This window comes from Salvelinus sp. IW2-2015, unplaced genomic scaffold (genome assembly GCF_002910315.2).
Source record: "Salvelinus sp. IW2-2015 unplaced genomic scaffold, ASM291031v2 Un_scaffold463, whole genome shotgun sequence".
NCBI classification, from domain to species: Eukaryota; Metazoa; Chordata; class Actinopteri; order Salmoniformes; family Salmonidae; genus Salvelinus; species Salvelinus sp. IW2-2015.
The window spans coordinates 331,477-355,291 of record NW_019942557.1 but is presented as its reverse complement, the minus strand read 5'-3'; the positions used below and the strand labels follow the sequence as shown (position 1 = coordinate 355,291).

The 23,815-nt window shown below is 42.3% G+C and overlaps 1 protein-coding gene across 1 annotated transcript; it reads left to right on the top strand.

The window, feature by feature from the left end:
• The first annotated feature begins 19,854 nt into the window (after window positions 1-19,854).
• Window positions 19,855-23,560, top strand: LOC112068346 (SLIT and NTRK-like protein 5). Its single transcript, XM_024135465.2, has one exon. The coding sequence runs from the start codon at window positions 19,891-19,893 to the stop codon at window positions 22,480-22,482; it is 2,592 nt and encodes an 863-aa protein (XP_023991233.1). The 5' UTR covers window positions 19,855-19,890; the 3' UTR covers window positions 22,483-23,560.
• Window positions 23,561-23,815: the final 255 nt, after the last annotated feature.

Sequence of the window (23,815 nt, the reverse complement as noted above, 5' to 3'; positions counted from 1 at the left end):
TAACAACATCCACGTGGGAGTAGACAAGAGGAGGTGAAGGACACGGTCAGTTGACTGAGTATCACCGGAGCGAGACTGAGTATCACCGGAGAGCGACGACAACATAACACCAAGCTGCACCAAATACACACACACACACGTGTAAACACACACACACACACACACACACACTGGATAAACTTTTCTGGGTAAGCCAAGAAAACAACCAAAATCAACAAGATAAATTGTTATCTGTCTAAGATTTAAGGAAACCAGAACAGACAAAAAACAGACACCTTTTAAACACAATCAATTAATTCTAAACCCATTGGTGTAGTCTAAACTTCCCTGAGAGCTTCCTATTAGTGCTGTTGTTAAAGAGTGGTATTGTGGAGTCCACAGGTTCAGATGGAGAGCAAATGCTGTCATAAAAGACATGATGTTTGTTACCATGGCAACGTCATAAAGACCTGCGTTTGAATGCTGGGGCTGTAATCACAGGCCTGTTGTGTGCTGTCCCTAATGCTTCCATCCAGAGCTCGTCTGGAAATTAAAGGGCCACTGCTAAATAAAACTAGTCTCACAGCGCACTGTGGACACAACAGTTTTTTTCCATCGTCTAGCCAACTCACTCCTCTTTCACGAGTCACATATCAACAGTTGTCATTTATATCACTGTAGTACATAGTGCCACCACAATGAGTGGTGCTGATTTTCTACAGGAGCAACAGATTGTCATAGTTGCTATGCCAATTAAGAGTATTTCTCTGCTCTGAGAAACAGCTAGACAGATTATTGTAGTATAGCCACTGAATCTGCTTCCAATACGTTCTCTGACCAGACATGTTTAGCCTTCCTTGAAATCCCTCCATTCATGGGTAATATTTTACTAACCACAATGTCACTACTTCTTTAAATGTACCAAAATGTTCCAATTGTGTTTTGTAAATCATTGTGTGTCAGGCTACACTCAAATCCAAACCATAAAGATGAATATCACTCTACATCAGTCTCAAGGTTTTGGGAATCTTTTGAACTGTTTCCTACTAAATTATGTATGAAAGTATTTATTTATTATTTATTTTTTTGTAGTTTTTTGATCTCTCTACCAGAGACAAAATGTCTTCATTGGACATTAGAGTCATGTCAGCGTGAACAGCGATAATATGACTGTAATACTCAATTAAGGTAAAGGGAATGTCTACTGCTATCTCTGCACATGCAGACGCTACACAGCAAATTACTTCAGCAAACATCGTGACTGTATCTCTCTCACACATCACTAACAAGCCCGGAGTAAGAAGGGAACAGAACAGAAATTCAAGACCAAAACGTTTTTTGTTTTTTTATGTGTTTATGTATTATTTTATGAGAGAAAAAAAGAAAAGAACAGGGGTATTGTATCATGATTTTGTCAACAAATATCAAATAAGTAATCCTCAGACTTCTCAAGACACAAATGCTGATTTTTCTTCTGTGAAGTGCCAAACAGTATGTACCAACATGAGAATAAACATGTTTTCTAGATTAACACTGCCACCCTGAGGTTAGACAAGCAACCACGGGTAATCAGGACTGCCCTTGTCAAATCAAATCAAATTTTATTGGTCACATACACGTGTTTAGCAGATGTTATTACAGGGTGTAGCGAAATGCTTGTGTTTCTAGCTCCAACAGTGCAGTAATATCTAGCAAGTAATATCTAACAGTGTCACAACAATACACACAATACACACAAATCTAAAGTAAAATAATGGAATTAAGAATATATACGTATTTGGACGAGCAATGTCAGAGCGGCATAGACTAAAATACAGTAGAATAGAATACAGTCTATACATATGAGATGAGTAATCCAAGATATGTAAACATTATTAAACTGACTAGTGTTCCATTATTAAAGTGGCCAGTGATTTCAAGTCTGTGAATATCGGGCAGCAGCCTCTAAGGTGCTAGTGATGGCTATTTAACAGTCTGATGGCCTTGAGATAGAAGCTGTTTTTCAGTCTCTCGGTCCCAGCTTTGACGCACCTGTACTGACCTCGCCTTCTGAATGATAGCGGGGTGAACAGGCAGTGGCTCGAGTGGTTGTTGTCCTTGATGATCGTCTACATTGAAATCTGTTTGTATGCAGCTTCAACAGCAATGAAATCTGCCTCTTGTACACAAATCGTACTTGTACTGACTACAATATTGTCTCCATTTATGTTAAATCCTGTCCCCTTTAACAATTTGTCACAAATATCTTCAAGCTTTTGGGCGAATAATGTAGAATGATTTATCTGGTTCTGTCGTTGGGAGGATTTCAGAAGATGGGGACGAGGAGTGGTTTGATGTGGTATAGACAGGTTGGTTGTTTAGCAACAAACAGATTTTCCGCAACTATAAAGCAAACAGACGGGTTCCGTTAGATTGTTGACAACATCTAAACTATTTAGTCTCCAACGTTATTGAAAACAGATATATAATTTTGACAATGAGCACTTGTTGTCTGTCAAATACATTGTTACAGTTGTTGGTTAGCTACAGGCAGACAGGCAGACAGACAGACAGACAGGCATGTCTGTCTGTCTGTCTGCTGTCTGTTTATCCGTCTGTCTGTCTGCCCGCCTGCCCGCCTGTCTGTCTGTTAATCCATCTGCCTGGTAGGTAGACAGACAGACAGACAGACAGGAGACAAGATGGACAGACAGGCAGACAGATGGCCAGACAATCAGAAAGGCATATAGATAGATATGCCTGCCTGCCTGCCTGCCTGCCTGCCTGCCTGCCTGTCTGTCTGTCTGTCTGTCTGTCTGTCTATCTATATGCCTTTCTGATTGTCTGGCCATCTGTCTGTCTGCCTGTCTGTCCATCTGTCTCCTTTGTCTGTCTGTCTGTCTGTCTGTCTGTCTGTCTGTCTGTCTGTCTGTCTGTCTGTCTGTCTGTCTGTCTGTCTGTCTGTCTGTCTGTCTGTCTGTCTGTCCTTGTCTGTCTGTCTACCTACCTGCCTGCTGCCTGCCTAACTGCTGCCTGCCTGCCTGTTTGTCTGGCCATCTGTCTGTCTGCCTGTCTGTCCATCTGTCTCCTGTCTGTCTGAGTCTGTCTGTCTGTCTGTCTGTCTTTGTATATCAATAAATAACACATCAGCAGAGGGCGCTGTTGTATATCATAACTAGTTCTACCACAGCTGATGTAACCTCAACCCTAACCAGTGTTTAACATGCTCTCTCCATCCTCAGGTTAACCTGGCAGTGTTATCATGCTCTCTCCATCCTCAGGTTAACCTGGCAGTGTTTAACAGGCTCTCTCCATCCTCAGGTTACCTGGCAGTGTTTAACAGGCTCTCTCCATCCTCAGGTTAACCTGGCAGTGTTTAACATGCTCTCTCCATCCTCAGGTTAACCTGGCAAGTTTAACAGGCTCTCTCCATCCTCGGTTAACTGGCAGTGTTTAACAGGCTCTTTCCATCTCATCGGTTAAGGCAGTGTTTAACATGCGCTCTCCATCCTCAGGTTAACCTGGCAGTGTTTAACATGCTCTCTCCATCCTCAGGTTAACTTGGCATGTTTTAACATGCTCTCTCCATTATCAGGTTAACCTGGCAGTGTTTAACATGCTCCTCCATCCTCAGGTTAACCTGGCAGTGTTTAACATGCTCTCTCCATCCTCAGGTTAACCTGGCAGTGTTTACATGCTCTCTCCATCCTCAGGTTAACCTGGCAGTGTTTAACATGCTCTCTCCATCCTCAGGTTAACCTGGCAGTGTTTAACATGCTCTCTCCATCCTCAGGTTAACCTGGCAGTATTTAACAGGCTCTCTCCATCCTCAGGTTAACCTGGCAGTGTTTAACAGGCTCTTCCATCCTCAGGTTAAGCTGGCAGTGTTTAACATGCGCTCTCCATCCTCAGGTTAACTGGCAGTGTTTAACATGCCTCTCTCCATCCTCAGGTTAACCTGGCAGTGTTTAACATGCTCTTCTTCCATCCTCAGGTTAACCTGGCAGTGTTTAACATGCTCTCTCCATCCTCAGGTTAACCTGCAGTGTTTAACATGCTCTCTCCATCCTCAGGTTAACTTGGCAGTGTTTAACATGCTCTCTCCATCCTCAGGTTAACCTGCAGTGTTTAACATGTCTCTCATCCTCAGGTTAACCTGGCAGTGTTAACATGCTCTCTCCATCCTCAGGTTAACTCTGGCAGTGTTTAACAGCTCTTCTCCACTCAGGTTAACCTGGCAGTGTTTAACATGCTCTCTCCATCCTCAGGTTAACCTGGCAGTGTTTAACAGGCTCTCTCCAATCCTCAGCGTTAAACTGCAAGTGTTTAACATGCTCTCTCCATCCTCAGGTTAACCTGGCAGTGTTTAACAGGCTCTTTCCATCTAGGTTAACATGGCAGTATTTAACAGGCTCTCTCCATCCTCAGGTTAACATGGCAGTGTTCATTTATTTAACAGACTAAAATAGTCCTTGTACATAGTCCTCATAGAGGTACTTACCTGCATGTAGAGAGCTGTAGTCCTGCCATCCAGTAGGTCCCCTAAGGGATGGTTGATGGTTACATGAGTGCACTGTGCTGTTTTGTTCCATGGGGCTAGACACTAGGAGATAGGCCTATATGTCTCATTTGTCACATTACACCAGCACAATTCATACCCCCCCCCCCCCCCCCCCCAGCTCTTCCTGTTCCACAGTGAGATATGAAACCTTGGAGTTGAGATTTACAAAGTTGCTGTGGGGGAACCAGTGCCAAAAAACTTTGGACTTCCTTTATGTGGGCTGAGTCATCTTTTCTGACTTTGTTGGGTAACAAACTGCACACAACTTACAGTCCTCAATCAAATAAACCTCTTATGTATGCCCTCTGACATGTCAATAATCAGCCTACACTGCCAATTGTATTTTTATTTAACCAGGCAAGTCAGTTAAGAACAAATTCTTATTTCAAATGACAGTATAGGAACAGTGGGTTCCTTGTTCAGGGGCAGAACAACATATTTTTACCTTGTCAGCTCAGGGATTTGATCTAGCAACCTTTCAGTTACAGGCCCAACGCTTTAACTACTAGGCTACCTGTACGTGTGAAAGAGTTATTCAACAGACCATGAGGTAGCCAAATACTCCAAAAGAAATACAACATTTTGCCTTTGGTATTCATATCAGAGTTTTCCTTTGAACTACATATGAATTTAGTTGATATGTTATTGTTATAAAAATCAAACATCAGACATTTGTTTGGAACAAATTCATAATTACTGCAAGCTTTCTATGTGGTCTCTGTTTGGTTATGTTTCTCATAGGAACCCTACTAGGAGAACAGTCTATGGCAGATGAGCCTTCATCACTGGCGTACAGCGCTCATTATCACACAGTGCTGGGCACTTTCTTACGGCTCTACATGATTCTCTGCTATATGTAACAGCACATAACATTTGTTTAACAGAATAGCCCTCAGCGACAGAGACACGCGGAAGCTCGGGTTTGTGGATCTCAGACCACGTGGGCCCTCATTGGTATTTGGCAAAAGCCGCAGCTACTCTTCCTGATTGTGAGTCATCAATCACTTTCCGAGTAATTTGTTTGTGACTGCTTTATGGTGGACAGCGCTGTGTTCCCAGGCGGAGGTACAGAGTGCGCTCAGGGTCATGGAAGACTTGATAATATATGAAATCTGTCTCAAGCCATGCCTCATGGTGCCTCACGTAGTGTAGTGCAACGTATTCCCCTTCCCCATCGGACGTACATGATTTATCTGTGTAGTATCTGCCTCAAAGGAAAAACAAAACAACACACACACACACACACACAGGTGTGCACAAGGACACGGACACACACACACACACACACACGTGTAATAATGAATATTCAATCAAAGTCATTAAAAATGGTGTGTAAACACTACATTAATGCATGCTGTAAATCAAGCTAATGGTTTGCTTATGATGTTGCAACAAACATCAATGGTAATGTATTCACAGATTGTAGAGGGATGACAGGGTTCTGTTCATACTAAGGGCCCTCAATATGCACTGAGTACAAATCCCTGAAGCCCACAGAAACACAAACGTTATTACAAATCAGACCCAAATTATGATGCGCCACAATACATGTATTTTTATACTGGTTTTAAAATGCAGCATGACATCTGCCATTGGTGTTTTTGCCTGGCTCCTTTCCTCTCATGTGAATAACGATGGATAGCCACCAAAAACCTATATTTTTTCACTTTATAAATTCGTTTTAATAATTTGGCACTACTTTAACTAAAATGAAAAACAAAAATCCAATCAAAACTTGTTGTATTATTAATGAATATGATTCGTTGTTTTAGGAGACCTGACGATGCAAAAAGTTTCACCTTTTTGTTTGTTGATATGTATTTGTTAATAAAAAAACATACACATGGTAGTTATAAAATTATAGTTATAAAATGTTACATACTTGAATAACAAGGAAGGAATATAGCAACACATGGTATAACACCATGATATAACACATGGTTATACACAGTGGTATATAACACATGGTATAACACATGGTATAACACATGTATAACCACATGGTATAACACATGGTTATAACACCATGGTATAACACATGGTATAACACATGTTATAACACATGTTAAACACATGGTATAACACATGGTATAAACACATGGATAACACATGGTATAACACATGGTATAACACAGTATAACACATGTATGTAACACATGGTATAACACATGGTATAACACATGGTGATAACACATGTTATAAACATGGTATAACACATTGTATAACACATGGTATAAAACACATGGTATAACACATGTTATAACACATGTATAACACATGGTATACAATGGTAAACACATGTATAACACATGGTATAACACATGGTTAACACATGGTATAACACATGGTTATAAACACATGTATAACACATGTTATAACACATGGTATAACACATGGTATAACACATGGTATAAAACACTGGTGTAAACACCATGGTATAACCACATGGGTATAACACATGGTATAACACATGTTATAACACATGTTATAACACATGGTATAACACATGGTGTATAACACATGGTATAACACATGGTATAACACATGTTTACACATGGTATAAACATGGTATAACACATGTATAACACATGTATAACACATGGTAATAACATATGGTAAACACATGTTATAACACATGGTATAACACATGTTATAACACATGGGTAACACATGGTTATAACACATGGATAACACATTGGTATAACACATGGTGTAACACATGGTATAACACATTGTATAACAATGGTATAACACATGTTATAACACATGGTGTAACACATGTTAATAACACATGGTATAACACATGGTGTAACACATGTTATAACACATGTATAACAAAAGATATAACACATGTTATTTTTTAATTTTGTTATTTATTATTTTTATTTTTATTTTTGTTTATTTTTTATTTTATTATTATTATTATTATTTTTATTTTTTTTTATTTTTTTACCGTTATTTTACCAGGTAAGTTGACTGAGGACACGTTCTCATTTGCAGCAACGACCTGGGAATAGTTACAGGGAGAGGAGGGGGATGAATGAGCCAATTGTAAACTGGGGATTATTAGGTGACCGTGATGGTTGAGGGCCAGATTGGGAATTTAGCCAGGACACCGGGGTTAACACCCTACTCTTACGATAAGTGCCATGGGATCTTTAATGACCTCAGAGAGTCAGGACAACCCGTTTAACGTCCCATCCGAAAGACGCACCCTACACAGAGCAGTGTCCCCAATCACTGCCCTGGGGCATTGGGATCTTTGTTAGACCAGAGGAAGAGTGCCTCCTACTGGCCCTCCAACACCACTTCCAGCAGCACCTGGTCTCCCATCCAGGACTGACCAGGACCAACCCTGCTTAGCTTCAGAAGCAAGCCAGCAGTGGTATGCAGGGTGGTATGCTGCTGGCATAACACATGGTATAACACATGTTGTAACACATGGTATAAAACATGGTATAACACATGTTATAAACACATGGTATAACACATGGTAAACACATGTTTATAACACATGGTGTAAAACATGTTATAACACATGGTATAACACATGGTATAAAACACATGGTATAACACGTGGTATAACACGTGGTAAAACACATGTTATAACACATGTATACACATGGTATAAAACATGGTATATATATGGTATAACACATGGTATAACACATGGTATAACACATGTTATAACACATGGTATAACACGTGTGTAAACCATGTTATAACACGTGTATAACACATGTTATAACACATGGTGTAACACATGGTAAAACACATGGTATACACATGGTATAACACATGGTATATATAATGGTATAACACATGGTATATATAATGGTATAACACATGTATAACACATGGTGATAACACATGTTATAACACATGTATAACACATGGTATACACATGTATAACTGCACATGGTGTAACACATGGTATAACACATGGTATAACACATGGTATAACACATGGTATAACACATGGTATAACACATGGTATAACACATGGTGTAACACATGTTATAACACATGTTATAACACATGGTATAACACATGGTATAACACATAATTATTCTAGCTGCCTGGAACACGGTCTGGTTTCATAAACGCAAAGGTTTAGGGTGAAATGAAGATGATGAGGCAGGTGCACTGCACCAGTAGTAACTACCAATTATGAATAATCCAGCACCCCAAAAATCGAATCACATGCAAATAATCATATTTGTCACATGCGCCGAATACAACATGTGTAGACCTTACTGTGAAATGCTTACTTACAAGCCCTTAACCAACAGTGCAGAGTTAAGAAAATATTTACCAAATAAACAAAAGTAAAAAAAATTAATAGAATGTAACACAATAAAATAACAATAACCAAGCTTCCTGGATGGCAGCAAGCTTGGCCCCAGTGATGTACTGGGCCGTACGCACTACCCTCTGTAGCGCCTTATGATCAGATTCCGAGCAGTTGCCATACCAGGCGGTGATGTAACTGGTCAGGATGCTCTTGATGGTGCAGCTGTATAACTTTTTGAGGATCTGGGGACTCATGCCAAATCTTTTCACTGTCCTGAGGGGGAAAAGGTGTTGTCGTGCCCTCTTCACAAATCAAATCAAATTTTATTGGTCACACACACACGGTTAGCAGATGTAATTGTGAGTGTAGTGAAATGCTTCTAGATCTGACAGTGCAGTAGAATCTAACAGGTAATATCTAACAATTCCACAACAAAACCTAATATCTAACAAATTCCACAACAAAACCTAATACACACAATCTAGTAAAGGAATGGGATGAGAATATATAAGTATAAAATATATGGATGAGCAGTGACAGAGCAGCTAAGATGCAATAGATAGTAATGAATAGATAGTGAAGGACACAGTATACAGTATATACATATGAGATGAGTAATGCGAGATATGTAAACATTCTGAAAGCGGAATTATTAAAGTGACTAGTTTTCCATTTATTAAAGTGGCCAATGATATCAAGTCTGTAGGTAGGCAGCCGCCTCTCTATGCTAGTAGTGGCTGTTTAACAATCTGATGACCTTGAGATAGATAGAAGCTGTTTTTCAATCTCTTTGTCCCAGCTCTAATGCAGCTGTACTGACCTCGCCTTCTGGATTGAAGTGGAGTGAACAGGTAGTGGCTCGTGTGGTTATTGTCCTTGATGATCTTTTTTGCCTTCCTGTGACATCGGGTGTTGTAGGTATCCTGGAGGGCAGGTAGTTTGCTCCCGGTGATGATTTGTGCAGACCACACCACCCTCTGGAGAGCCGTGCGGTTGTGGGCGGTGCAGTTGCCGTACCAGGCGGTGAAACAGCCCGACAGCATGTTCTCAATTGTGCACCTGTAAAGGTTAGTGAGGGTTTTCGGTGACAAACCCAATTTTTGCAGCCTCCTGATATTGAGGAGGCGCTGTTGCGCCTTCTTCACCACACTGTCTGTGTAGTGTTGTCTGAAAACTTGATTAATGAGTTGGAAGCGTGTATGGTCAAACAGCCGTGGGTGAACAGGGAGTACAGGAGAGGGCTGAGAACGCACCCTTGCGGGGCCCCAGTGTTGAGGATCAGCGGAGTGGAGATGTTGTTTTCAACTTCACCACCTGGGGGCGGCCCGTCAGGAAGTCCAGGATCCAGTTGCACAGGACGGGGTCGAGACCCAGGGTCTCAAGCTTAATGATGAGTTTGGAGGGCACTATGGTGTTGAATTTTTTATTATTTAACCTTTATTTAACCAGGTAGACCAGTTAAGAACAAGTTTTCATTTACAACTGCGACCTGGTCAAAATAAAGCAAAGTAGTGCGACAAAAAACAACAACACAGAGTAACACATGGGATAAACAAAAGTAGAGTCAATAACACAATAGGAAAATCTATATACAGTGTGTGCAAATGGAGTAAGGAGGTAAGGCAATAAATAGGCCAATACTAGCGAAGTAATTACAATTTAGCAAATTAACATTGGAATGATAGAAGTGCATGTAGAAATACCGGTGTGCAAAAGAGGTAAAAAAGTTAATAAAAACAGTATGGGGATGAAGTAGTTGGATGGACTATCTACAGATGTGCTGTGTACAGCTGCAGCGATCGGTAAGCTGCTCAGATAGCTGATGCTTAAAGTTAGTGAGGGAGATATAAGTCCCCAACTTCAGCAATTGTTGCAATTAGTTGCAGTCATTGGCAGAAGAGAACTGGAAGGCAGCCAAAGGAGGTGTTGGCTTTGGGGATGACCAGTGAGATATACCTGCTGGAACGCGTGCTACGGATGGGTGTTGTTATGGTGACCAGTGAGGTGAGATAAGGCGGAGCTTTACCTAGCAAATACTTATAAATGACCTGGAGCCAGTGGGTCTGGCGACGAATATATAGCGAGGGCCAGCCGACGAGAGCATACAGGTCGCAGTGGTGGGTGCTATATGGGGCTTTGGTGACAAAACGGATGGCACTGTGATAGACTGCATCCAGTTTGCTGAGTAGAGTGTTGGAGGCTATTTTGTAAACGACATCGCCGATGTCGAGGATCGGTAGGATAGTCAGTTTTACGAGGGTATGTTTGGCAGCGTGAGTGAAGGAGGCTTTGTTGCGAAATAGGAAGCCGATTCTAGATTTAATTTTGGATTGGAGATGCTTAATGTGAGTCTGGAAGGAGAGTTTACAGTCTAGCCAGACACCAAGGTATTTGTAGTTTTCCACATATTCTAAGTCAGAACCGTACAGAGTAGTGATGCTAGTTGGGCGGGTAGGTGGGGGCAGCGATCGGTTGAAGAGCATGCATTTAGTTTTACTAGCGATTAAGAGCAGTTGGAGGCCACGGAAGGAGTGTTGTATGACATTGAAGCTCATTTGGAGGTTTGTTAAGACAGTGTCCAAAGAAGGGCCAGATGTATACAGGATGGTGTCGTCTGCGTAGAGGTGGATCAAGGAATCACCTGCAGCAAGAGCGACATCATTGATATATACAGAGAAAAGAGTCGTCTCGAGAATTGAACCCTGTCGTATCCCCATAGAGACTGCCAGAGGTCCAGACAACAGACAACAGGCCCTCCAATTTGTCATTTGAGAAACAAAGGCTGTTGAGTCTGCCGATAAGAATACGGTGATTGACAGAGTCGAAAGCCTTGGCCAGGTCAATGAAGACGGCTGCACAGTACTGTCTTTTATCGATGGCGGTTATGATATCGTTTAGTACCTTGAACGTGGCTGAGGTGTACCCGTGACCAGCTCAGAAACCGGATTGCACAGCGGAGAAGGTACGGTTGGATTTGAAATGGTCAATAACTGTTTGTTAACTTGGCTTTTGAAAACTTTAGAAAGGCAGGGCAGGATGGATATACAGTGGGGAGAACAAGTATTTGATACACTGCCGATTTTGCAGGTTTTCCTACTTACAAAGCATGTAGAGGTCTGTAATTTTTATCATGGGTACACTTCAACTGTGAGAGACGGAATCTAAAACAAAAATCCAGAAAATCACATTGTATGATTTTTAAGTAATTAATTTGCATTTTCTTGCATGACATAAGTATTTTGATACATCAGAAAAAGCAGAAGTTTAATATTTGGTAAGAAACCTTTGTTTGCAATTACAGAGATCTACGTTTTCCTGTAGTTCTTGACAGGTTTGCACACACTGCAGCAGGGATTTTGGCCCACTCCTCCATACAGACCTTCTCCAGATCTTCAGGTTTCGGGGCTGTCGCTGGGCAATACGGACTTTTAGCTCCCTCCAAAGATTTTCTATTGTGTTCAGGTCTGGAGACTGGCTAGGCCACTCCAGGACCTTGAGATGCTTCTCACGGAGCCACTCCTTAGTTGCCCTGGCTGTGTGTTTTGGGTCGTTGTCATGCTGGTAGACCCAGCCACGACCCATCTTCAATGCTCTTACTGAGGGAAGGAGGTTGTTGGCCAAGATTTCGCGATACATGGCCCCTCCACTCCCCTCAATATGGTGCAGTCGTCCTGTCCCCTTTGCAGAAAAGCATCCCCAAAGAATGTTTCCACTCCATGCTTCACGGTTGGGATGGTGTTCTTGGGGTTGTACTCTCCTTCTTCTTCCTCCAAACACGAGAGTGGAGTTTAGACCAAAAAGCTCTATTTTTGTCTCATCAGACCACATGACCTTCTCCCATTCTTCCTCTGGATCATCCAGATGGTCATTAGCAACTTCAGACGGGCCTGGAAATGCGCTGGCTTGAGCAGGGGGACCTTGCGTGCGCTGCAGGATTTAATCCATGACGGCGTAGTGTGTTACTAATGGTTTTCTTTGAGACTGTGGTCCCAGCTCTCTTCAGGTCATTGACCAGGTCCTGCCGTGTAGTTCAGGGCTGATCCCTCACCTTCCTCATGATCATTGATGCTCCACGAGGTGAGATCTTGCATGGAGCCCCAGACAAGGGTGATTGACCGTCACTTGCACTTCTTCCATTTTCTAATAATTGCGCCAACAGTTGTTGGCTTCTCACCAAGGCTGCTTGCCTATTGTCCTGTGGCCATACCAGCCTTGTGCAGGTCTACAATTGTATCCCTGATGTCCTTACACAGCTCTCTGGTCTTGGCCATTGTGGAGAGGTTGGAGTCTGTTTGATTGAGTATGTGGACAGGTGTCTTTTTACAGGTAACGAGTTCAAACAGGTGCAGTTAATCAGGTAATGAGTGGAGAACAGGAGGGCTTCTAAAAAAAAAACTAACAGGTCTGTGAGAGACGGAATTCTTACTGGTTGGTAGGTGATCAAATACTTATGGCATGCAATAAAATGCAAATTAATTACTTAAAAATCATACAATGTGATTTTCTGGATTTTTGTTTTAGATTCCGTCTCTCACAGTTGAAGTGTCCTATGATAAAAATTCAGACCTCTACATCCTTTGTAAGTAGGAAAACCTGCAAAATCAGCAGTGTATCAAATACTTGTTCTCCCCACTGTAGGTCTGTAACAGTTTGGGTCTAGTGTCACCCCCTTTGAAGAGGGGGATGACCGCGGCAGCTTTCCAATCTTTAGGAATCTCAGACGATACGAAAGAGAGGTTTGAACAGACTAGTAATAGGGGTTGCAACAATGGCGGCAGATCATTTTAGAAAGAGAGGGTCCAGATTTTCTAGCCCAGCTGATTTGTACGGGTCCAGGTTTTGCAGCTCTTTCAGAACATCAGCTATCTGGATTTGGGTGAAGGAGAAGCTGGGAAGGCTTAGGCAAGTCACTGCGGGGGGTGCGGAGCTGTTGGCTGGGGTTGGGGTAGCCAGGTGGAAAGCATGGCCAGCCGTAGAGAAATGCTTATTGAAATTCTCGATTATCGTGGATTTATCAGTGGTGACAGTGTTTCCTAGCCTCAGTGCATTGGGCAACTGAGAGGAGGTAATCTTATTCCCCATGGACTGTACGGTGTCCCAGAACCTTTTGGAGTTAGAGCTACAGGATGCAAATTTCTGTTTGAAAAAGCTAAGCTTTGCTTTCCTAACTGACTGTGTGTATTGGTTCCTGACTTCCCTGAAAAGTTGCATATCGCGGGGACAATTCGATGCTAGTGCAGTATGCCACAGGATGTTTTGTGCTGGTCGAGGGTGTCAGGTCTGGAGTGTACCAAGGCTATATCTGTTCTTCGTTCAATTTTTTTTTTAAAGGGGAATGCTTATTTAAGATGGTGAGGAAATTACTTTTAAAGAACAACCAGGCATCCTCTACTGACGGGATGAGGTCAATATCCTTCCAGGATACCTGGGCCAGGTCGATTAGAAAGGCCWGCTCGCAGAAGTGTTTTAGGAAGCGTTTGACAGTGATGAGGGGTGGTCGTTTGACCACGGACCCATAACGGATGCAGGCAATGAGGCAGTGATCTCTGAGATCCTGATTGAAAATAGCAGAGGTGTATTTGGCGGGCAAGTTGGTCAGGATAATATCTATGAGGGTACCCATGTTTACAGATTTAGGGTTGTACCTGGTGGGTTCCTTGATAATTTGTGTGAGATTGATGGCATCTAGTTTAGATTGTAGGACGGCCGGGGTGTTAAGCATATCCCAGTTTAGGTCACCTAACTGAACGAACTCTGAAGATAGATGGGAGCGATCAATTCACATATGGTGTCCAGGGCACAGCTGGGAGCTGAAGTGTAGTCAATGAACAGCATTCTTACATACTGTAGGTATTCCTCTTGTCCAGATGGGATAGGGCAGTGTGCAGTGTGATGGCGATTGCATCGTCTGTGGACCTATTGGGCGGTATGCAAATTGGGTGGGTCTAGGGTAACAGGTAGGGTGGAGGTGATATGATCCTTGACTAGTCTCTCAAAGCACTTCATAATGAGTGCTATGGGGCAATAGTCATTTAGTTCAGTTACCTTAGCTTTCTTGGGAACAGGAATAATGGTGGCCCTCTTGAAGTATGTTGGGACAGCAGACTGGGGTAGGGATTGATTGAATATGTCCGTAAACACACAAGCCAGCTGGTCTGCGCATGCTCTGAGGATGCGGCTAGGGATGCAGTCTGAGCCGGCAGCCTTGTGAGGGTTAAAACATTTAAATGTTTTACTCACGTCGGCCACAGAGAAGGAGAGCCCACAGTATTTGGTAGAGGGCCGTGTCAGTGGCACTGTAATGTCCTCAAAGCGAGCAAAGAAGTTGTTTAATTTGTCTAGGAGGAAGTCGTCCATGTCCGCGACAGGGCTGGTTTTCTTTTTGTAATCCGTGATTGTCTGTATACCCTGCCACATATGTCTTGTGTTTGAGCCGTTGAATTGCGACTCCACTTTGTCTCTATAGTGACGCTTTGCTTGTTTGATTGCCTTACGAAGGGAATAACTACACTGTTTGTATTCGGTCATGTTTCCAGTCGCCTTGCCATGATTAAATGCGATGGTACGTGCTTTCAGTTTAGCGCGAATACTGCCATTAATCCACGGTTTCTGGTTAGGGAAGGTTTTAATAGTCACAGTGGGTACAACATCTCCTATACACTTCCATATAAACTCGCTCACGAGTCAGCGTATACGTCAATGTTACTGTCTGAGTGAACCCGTAACATATTTCCTAGTCCACGTGATCGAAGCAATTTTGAAGCGTGGAATCCGATTGAGCAGACCAGTATTGCACGGGCGCTTCCTGTTTTAGTTTCTGCCTATAGAAGGGGAGCAACAAGATGGAGTCATGGCCAGATTTGCCAAAAGGAGGGTGGGGAAGGCCTCGTATGCATCGCGGAAGTTATAGTAGCAGTGGTCGAGTGTGTTACTTGCTCGTGTACTGCAATCGATATGCTGATAGTATTTAGGTAGCCTTTTTCTCAGATTAGCTTTGTTAAAATCCCCAGCTACAATAAATGCAGGCTCAGGATATATGGTTTCCAGTTTGCATAACATCCAGTGAAGTTCCTTGACGGCCGTCTTGGTATCCGCTTGCGGGGGGATACCCACGGCTGTGACAATAACCGAGGAGACTTCCCTTGGGAGATAATACATTGGATTGTGATGAATTCTAGGTCAGGTGAACAAAAGGACTTGAGGTCTTGAATGTTGTTACAATTACACCTTGAGTCATTAATCATGAAACATACACCCCGCCCTTCTTCTTACCAGAGAGAAGTTTGTTCCTGTCGGCGAAATGCACTGAAAATCCCGTTGGCTGTACGGACTCCGACAGCATGTCCCCAGCTAGCCATGTCGCTGTGAAACAGAGCATGTTACAATCCCGGATATCTCTTTGGAACGCAACTCTTGCCCTAATTTCGTCAACTTTGTTAACTAGTGACTGGACATTAGCGAGTAATACACTCGGAAGCGGTGGGTGGTGTCAGTGCTTCCGAAGCCTCACTAGAAGACCGCTCCGGCACCCTCTCTTCAGACGGTGTTGTTTTGGGTCGGCCTCTGGAATCTGTTCAAATGCCCTGGGAGGTGCAGACAAAGGATCCGCTTTGGGAAAGTCGTATTCCTGGTCGTAGTGCTGGTTGTGCTGGTAAGTTGACGTCTCTCTGATATCCAATAGTTCTTCCAGGCTGTACACTACCATTCAAAAGTTTGGGGTCACTTAGTAATGTCCTGGTTTTTGAAAGAAAAGCAAATTTTCGGTCCATTTAAACAACTTGATTTGAAATACAGTGTAGACACTGTTAATGTTGTAAATTACTATTGTATCTGGAAATGGCAGATTTTTTATGGATAATTATTTTCCAATGATTGCATGTTGGCCAATAGAACGGATGGCAGTGGGAGTACTCGCTCGCCTACAAATTCTCAGAAGGCAGCCCGACCTCCAACTCCTTTTTCTCCATCTTTTCTTCACGCAAATGACAGGGATTTGGGTCTGTTCCCGGGAAAGCAGTATATCCTTCGCGTCAGACTCGTCGGACTCGTTAAAGGAAAACTCTTCTTCCAGTTCGAGGTGAGTAATCGCTGTTCTGATGTCCAGAAGTAATTTTCGGTCATAAGAGATGGTAGCAGCAACATTATGTACAAAATAAGTTTAAAAAAAATAAGTTACAAACAATGTAACAAAACAAACAAAATAACGCAGTTGGTTAGGAGCACGTAAGACGTCAGCCATCCTCTCCGGCGCCATTTTTGTTCAAAAATAGTTGTTGGCTTTGATATCTTTATCAAAAATGTTTCATGTGTAAACAGTATGCTGCCCCAGGGAAGATGACTAGGCACATCTAATGTGTGGGGGTACAAACTAATAAACAGACAAAGCTGTAAAGGCAGACTATCAAAACATCCCCCATTTCATTCCGAGCCATTTCTATCAGTTATTTGGCTGGATGCTACAACAGTTGAGTTTGGAGACCTCAATTCTCATCTCTCAGTATATATCCCATGCATGACATGGGGGAAATTGTATATTTCATGCACAGGATGGTAATATGAACGTGAAGGAAAGACTGCATAATCTAGTTCACTGCTCAAACTGGATGAACATAGTGAGGAAAGGAAATAGTGACATTTAAGGGCTGGTTGTCAACAGCAGGGAGGGACACAGTTGGATGCTTTGGACTGTATTAACTAAGCTATTTAAACACTGTTCTTGTAATAATAGGCTACATTAACACAAAGCAAAGGGCCTAATAATGCTGAGTTGTGAATCACTATATCACATGGTCAACACTTGTTCAAGGTGAGATGCCCAAAATAGCATTTGTGAAATGTGAATACATTGCAGTGCACGTCATACCATTTTTATAGTAGTGGAGCCTGATGTAAGAAATTGTATTAGATATTGGTAACTTGTTTTAACAACTTCTCAACATTACCTATAAGTTGACACAACATACACATCCCCTCTTTCTCTTGGACATATGCTGGACACATAGGACATATACACGGCACCCACAATTCCCCTCCCCCATGACAATCACACAGACACACCCAACCCATGGTTGGACCTCAGGACAAAGAACTCTCAGGAACCAATGGAACGTGGACACCAGGCCTGATCAGGACTACCCAAGACCCAGATCGACCAATCGGAAGGCCGGACTCGCAGATCTACCTACTTTGCTTGTTGTCTATYTAGTACTGTACAWTTCTGGAAACTGGRCTCTTTCCCGGACGATTCACTAGGAGTCAGARAGAAAGAGCCTTGCTGCAAGATTTTACTAAGATATCTTTACATGTGATTAAACGGCCTTATTATAAAATTATCCACCTCGTCCTATTGTCTCCTCTTGTTCTCCTGTCAACAGTAAACGTTTTATCAACACTGACGGGGCTTATTCTTTCTCACGTTTTTGGTATTTGGGTATGGAGAAGAGGGGTAGGTACCTCAGAGGAATGTACACTATGTGATTATTTTCATGTGAAAAGTTAAATGGAGCCACATTTTTCAGTGTGCTGGTGGCATTGTGTCTTTACAGCTGCTTCTCCAACAAAACGGAGGAACCGTAAATCGCGGTTTCCCTGCTAGTCTCATTATTTTGTGAATAAACGAATGACGGTCCTCAGATTTAACCGCTCAGGGTGTGAAACATGGTAACACCAACTAATTACTGACCACGTTTGGACAGTATCCGTATCCATGCAGTGTAACGCCTTTTGGAGGTGTAACTGGGTAAGACGTCCATTTAATTGTGTATCTTTGCGTCTGTATTGCATTACGTAAATTACGTGACATTTCACAGACTTTGGTGGGTGAATGGAGGACACTTGCAAAATGTTAGAATTCGGTGTGCATATTATCTTTAGGTTTATCGTCATATGGTCGTATCCTATGCTCCTTGATAGTAGCTCATTGATTGAAGGCAGCAAATTGCAGGCTACTTGCTAAGAAATGCCAGGGAGGTGTATCTGTGTGCAGTATAAAAGTTGAGCGTAGTGACAGGTCAACCGATGATTCCTTTTTATGTTCATGAAAAATTTAGTAGTCAGGGTAACACCCTACAAACGGCAGTTATTGCAGGTGCGATCAAGGATTTTTACAGGATTCGTGTTTGTATGTGAAAGACAGAGAGAAAGATAGTGAGTGAGAGGGGGAGAGAGCGAGAGAGAGAGGGAGAGAGAGAGAGTGAGAGGGGGAGAGAGCGGGAGAGAGAGAGAGGCGGAGAGAGAGGGAGAGAGAGAGAGAGGGAGAGGGAGAGAGAGACAGAGCAATTCATCCAGGGAGACCGAATAAGCAACTTTGTTACCAGGCATAGCTTTGTCCTCCCGGCACAACGCGTAATGAAAAGAGAAATGCATTTGGCAGTTATGGTTGATCAGCATTTCTTTTCATCCTCTTTGGTGCATTAGAGGAGGCAAACGTGTTCATAATAAACAGGCGTCGTAGAACATTAGTAAGTCGTACAATGGAGCATACGTTGTCATACCGAACAAGGAACGTTCATATTTACCAGTGAGTGAGGTAAGAATTTCTAAATAGGATTATACTATGTAGATGTGACATGGGACTGTTTGCATTGTATGCTGATGCTACGTTTATGTGGCAATAACCATCATCTTTTTCCAAATAAGTGTATACATTGTTTTGATTGTTGGTTTTGAACATCAATGCTATTTGGTTGCCTATGACATGTTTTCCTTATTTTGATAATAATAATAATATGATAATAATTGAATAGTTAATGTTTTCACACTGGGCTGGAGTATGGACTATTGGTGGGCCCTTGTTCACTATTCATTTACATGATATGGTACTGACTGGTGTTAGTGGAGTTTAATTAATGTCAAGGTTTTTCATTTGGAATCCTGTTCTTTTTCTCCTTCAGTTAGTTTGGGTCATTCTGTGGCAACCAGAAGTCACCTTTGGGCAGGTGCTCTTCCTAATTACAGGCTGTTTGAGGACTCATGAGTATGAAGTTAAAGCATGTTTAGTCAGATGACCTCTTTGTCTTCTTCTTCTAGATTACTTCGGCAGCACAACAGTGTGAGTTTAGCCATCAACACAGGGATAATGCATCACTGGATTGTAATCCTATTGTTGGTGACTACATCAGTGGGCATCGTTGAGATGTTTGACAATTATGGAGAGATATGTCGAAGATTGTGTGCCTGTGAGGAGAAAGAGGGGATACTGACTGTGGGCTGTGAAAGTAGAGGAATAGTCGATCTCTCTGAAGTTAGCCCTGTGTACTTCACAACTTATCATTTACTGCTCACAGGGAACCTTTTGAAGAGGCTCTCCACCAATGACTTTGTTGAATACAATGGGCTTACAATATTGCATCTGGGCAACAATGACATATCCACAGTTGAATCAGGAGCTTTTAATGGACTTCAGGGATTAAAAAGATTACATCTCAACAATAACAAAATCGATGCCTTGACGGAAGATCTTTTCATTGGCCTTGAAAGTCTGGAATATCTTCAGCTAGACTACAATTCCATCGCCCATGTCGAGCGAAAAGCCTTCAGCAAACTGCGTCGTCTGGAGGTCCTGATTTTAAACGACAACATCATTTCTACTCTTCCCACTGACATTTTCCAACATGTCCCTTTGACTCACCTTGACCTGAGGGGGAATCAACTGAAACTGTTCCCTTATTCGGGTCTTTTGGAACACATGGACAGCATTATGGAATTACAACTAGAGGAGAACCCATGGAACTGCTCTTGTGAGCTGATTGCTCTAAAGGCCTGGCTCGAGAGCATATCCTACACCGCTTTAGTGGGTGACGTGGTCTGTGAGTTTCCATTCCGGCTTCATGGGAGAGATCTTGATGAAGTCTCTAAACAGGAACTGTGCCCCAGGAGAGCTATTGCAGAGTATGAGATGCGTCCCCGGGCACATCAGACCACTGATGCATACTTTAGGACCACACCAGCCTCAGTCACAGCCTCGTTCACATCCCGGTCAAGGCCCACCAAGGGACCTCGCCAGTCAGGCAAGTTAAAGTCAAAACCCACATCTCGCATTCCCTCCAATAAACCGCAAAACTACGGTCAAATCGTTTCATATCAAACCAAATCCCCAATGCCTTTGGACTGTCCTACTGCCTGTACGTGCAATCTCCAAATTTCAGACCTCGGTCTGAACGTTAACTGCCAAGAGAGAAAGATTGAGCACATCTCTGACTTAAATCCCAAACCCTACCATCCCAAAAAGATGTATCTCACAGGGAATTTTATCCCCGTGGTGCGGAGATCAGATTTCGTTGAAATGATTGGATTAGATTTGCTTCACCTTGGCAACAATCGGATCGCTCACATCCATGACAGAGCCTTTGGCGATTTAACACACTTACGCAGGCTGTACTTGAATGGGAATTTGATAGACCGTCTCACAGTCGATATGTTCTTTGGATTAGAGAGTCTGCAGTTCCTATATTTAGAATACAATGTCATTAGAGAAATTGTTTCAGACACCTTTCAGCATGTCTCCAACCTTCAGCTGCTCTTCCTGAATAATAACCTCCTGAAGACCTTACCCCAGGGAATCTTTAATGGGTTGACATTGGCCAGACTAAATCTTCGTAATAATCACCTCCGCAGTCTGCCTGTCAGTGGCGTGTTGGGTCAACTGACATCACTGGTGCAGGTAGACTTGTTCGAGAACCCCTGGGATTGCGGCTGCTCCGTCGTGAAGATGAAGATGTGGCTGGAACAGCTCAGCAGCGGCACGGTTGTGGACAATGTCATCTGTGGCTCCCCTAAGAGGCTGTTCGGGGAGGATATGCGATACATTAAGACAACTCCTTCCTGCCTTAATAACTCTGATATCCTTGCGTCCATGATCCCACCTTCAGAAGAATCTGTTCCCGGCAGCACCATCACCATAGAAACATCATTAGATTACGACACACAGATCAACAGTGTTCCTCTGTCTGTTACGATCCTTGCCTTGCTCCTGATGTTCATCGTTTCGGTGTTTGTCGCTGCAGGACTGTTTGCGGCTGTGAAGAAGAGACGTCAAAAGACACTAAATGAGCAGAATAACTCCATGAACGCGTGCATTAGTTCGCTGAACATGGAGTACGGTCTTTACAAAAAGGGATCTATTCCAAAAGTCAGGGCGTCTGCAGGGCATGTGTATGAGTACATCCCCTCTCCCACTGAACAAACGTGCAAAAACACAGTCTATAGCCCCACGGTGTATAGCCCCACGGTGTATAGGCCAATGGAGAACAAATCAGTGGATGGGCACAGAGACTTTGATCAGTTGAATGTGGCGTTTCTGAATAATCACTCGGAAGAAGAGGTGGGTATTAACGCAATAAGCGCCGAGTACGGTGTTAGTACTCCACTCAACAAACACTCCCCTTTACAAGACGATGTCCTAGACCCAGACAAGCCGTCACCCTACAGCAATACTTTACCATGCAGGCATACTGCCCATTCATCAAATCAGTATAACTCAGACTTTAATGTCAGACATCAATACACGCACCCAGAAAGCATACAGCAGACAATATTGTATTGCACAGCACCGAGTGCTGTTTATGTTGAACCGAACATAAGTGAGTACTGGGAACTGAAAGCCAAGCTTCATAGTGATCCCGACTACCTTGAAGTTCTTGAGAAACGTACCACGTTCACCCAGTTTTGAATGACTTGATTTTCTTCCTTGACTGGTTGAGTAATTGCTTGTTGCATTGGGGCAAGCTGTGCTCATGTTGGAAAAAATATGTGGATCTATCTTTTGAAACTATACAGACATGCAAAGGCTTCCCTTAACAGCGTAAAAGCAATAGGTATTCCGTTAGCTTGTTTATTCTGGATCAATTACAGTCTCGCTTTGAGAAACTTTTTTTTTTTTTTTAGTTATCCAATCTCTGTGCCAACAACTATGTAAATATGCAGTTTATGTATGCTTGTTGCAATTTTAAAAGTGAGATGCTCAACTGGCTTCTGTATGCATCATCATCAGCTATATGGCTAAACCATGTTTTTAAAAGATAAATGCATAATCTATACTTCGTAAGAGATATTTGGGGTGGTACAGTTTATAATTTTCAACAATTGTCTATTTTTATACAAGTATTTGAGGATGTAATTCTTCTTCTGTTTTTGTTTTTATGACTTTGCACTGATTGACAGGAACAGGTCAACAACGAATATGATGTCACTTTCTTATATATATATATATTGCATAGACTATGTAAATAACCATGGCCGTATAGCTATATGTTAAATTATTGCAGATATGTAACTACTGCATTGTGAAAAAGTTATGACATTTGGCATTATACCTGCATATTGCCACTTCTTTTTCCAGTTTGGAATCCTCAATCCTCAATTTCCCTATTTTCATATCCTTTAGAGTGATGAAATAAGTATTCACAGTGGGGGAGAGTGGGGTAAGTTGAGTTGACATTGGGGTAAGTTGAGAGACAATGGGGTAAGTTGAGGGGGCAGTGGGGTAAGTTAAGCCATTCTTTAGATTCAGCATCACTCCATCAAGGAATATATAGTATTATTTCTAACAAAAATACCTATATATATTTCAGGATGTTGTGTATCCCTGAAAATAATCAAAATTCATGTAAACATTACAGTTTTGAAAGCATAGCTTGTTCAGAAAAAGTGTTTTAGCAAAACTTACCCCGAGTATGGGGTAAGTTGAGCCACGGGACAGGATAAATTAAGCCGCGTACTGAATTAAATATTGCCACCACCTTTTTAAAGCCATGTCTGTCTTAATTTCCCAAACACAATTCAACACAATCACAATCGCTTTTTGTCTTTTAATTATTTTAATTTTCTTTTAACACAGGTTTAACACCTAAAAATCACTTTGTACTTGTTAAAACACTTTTAACATCCTGTTGTTACTTCATATCCCAGCGATAATGTCTTGCATTATGCCTAGGAAGAAAACACTTTAATTTGCTCAACTTGCCATTGGCTCAACTTACCCCATGGCCATTGGCTCAACTTAC

Bases quoted from the DNA above. Each gene is read 5' to 3' on its own strand.
- LOC112068346 (XM_024135465.2), top strand. From the start codon at position 19,891: ATGCATCACTGGATTGTAATCCTATTGTTGGTGACTACATCAGTGGGC.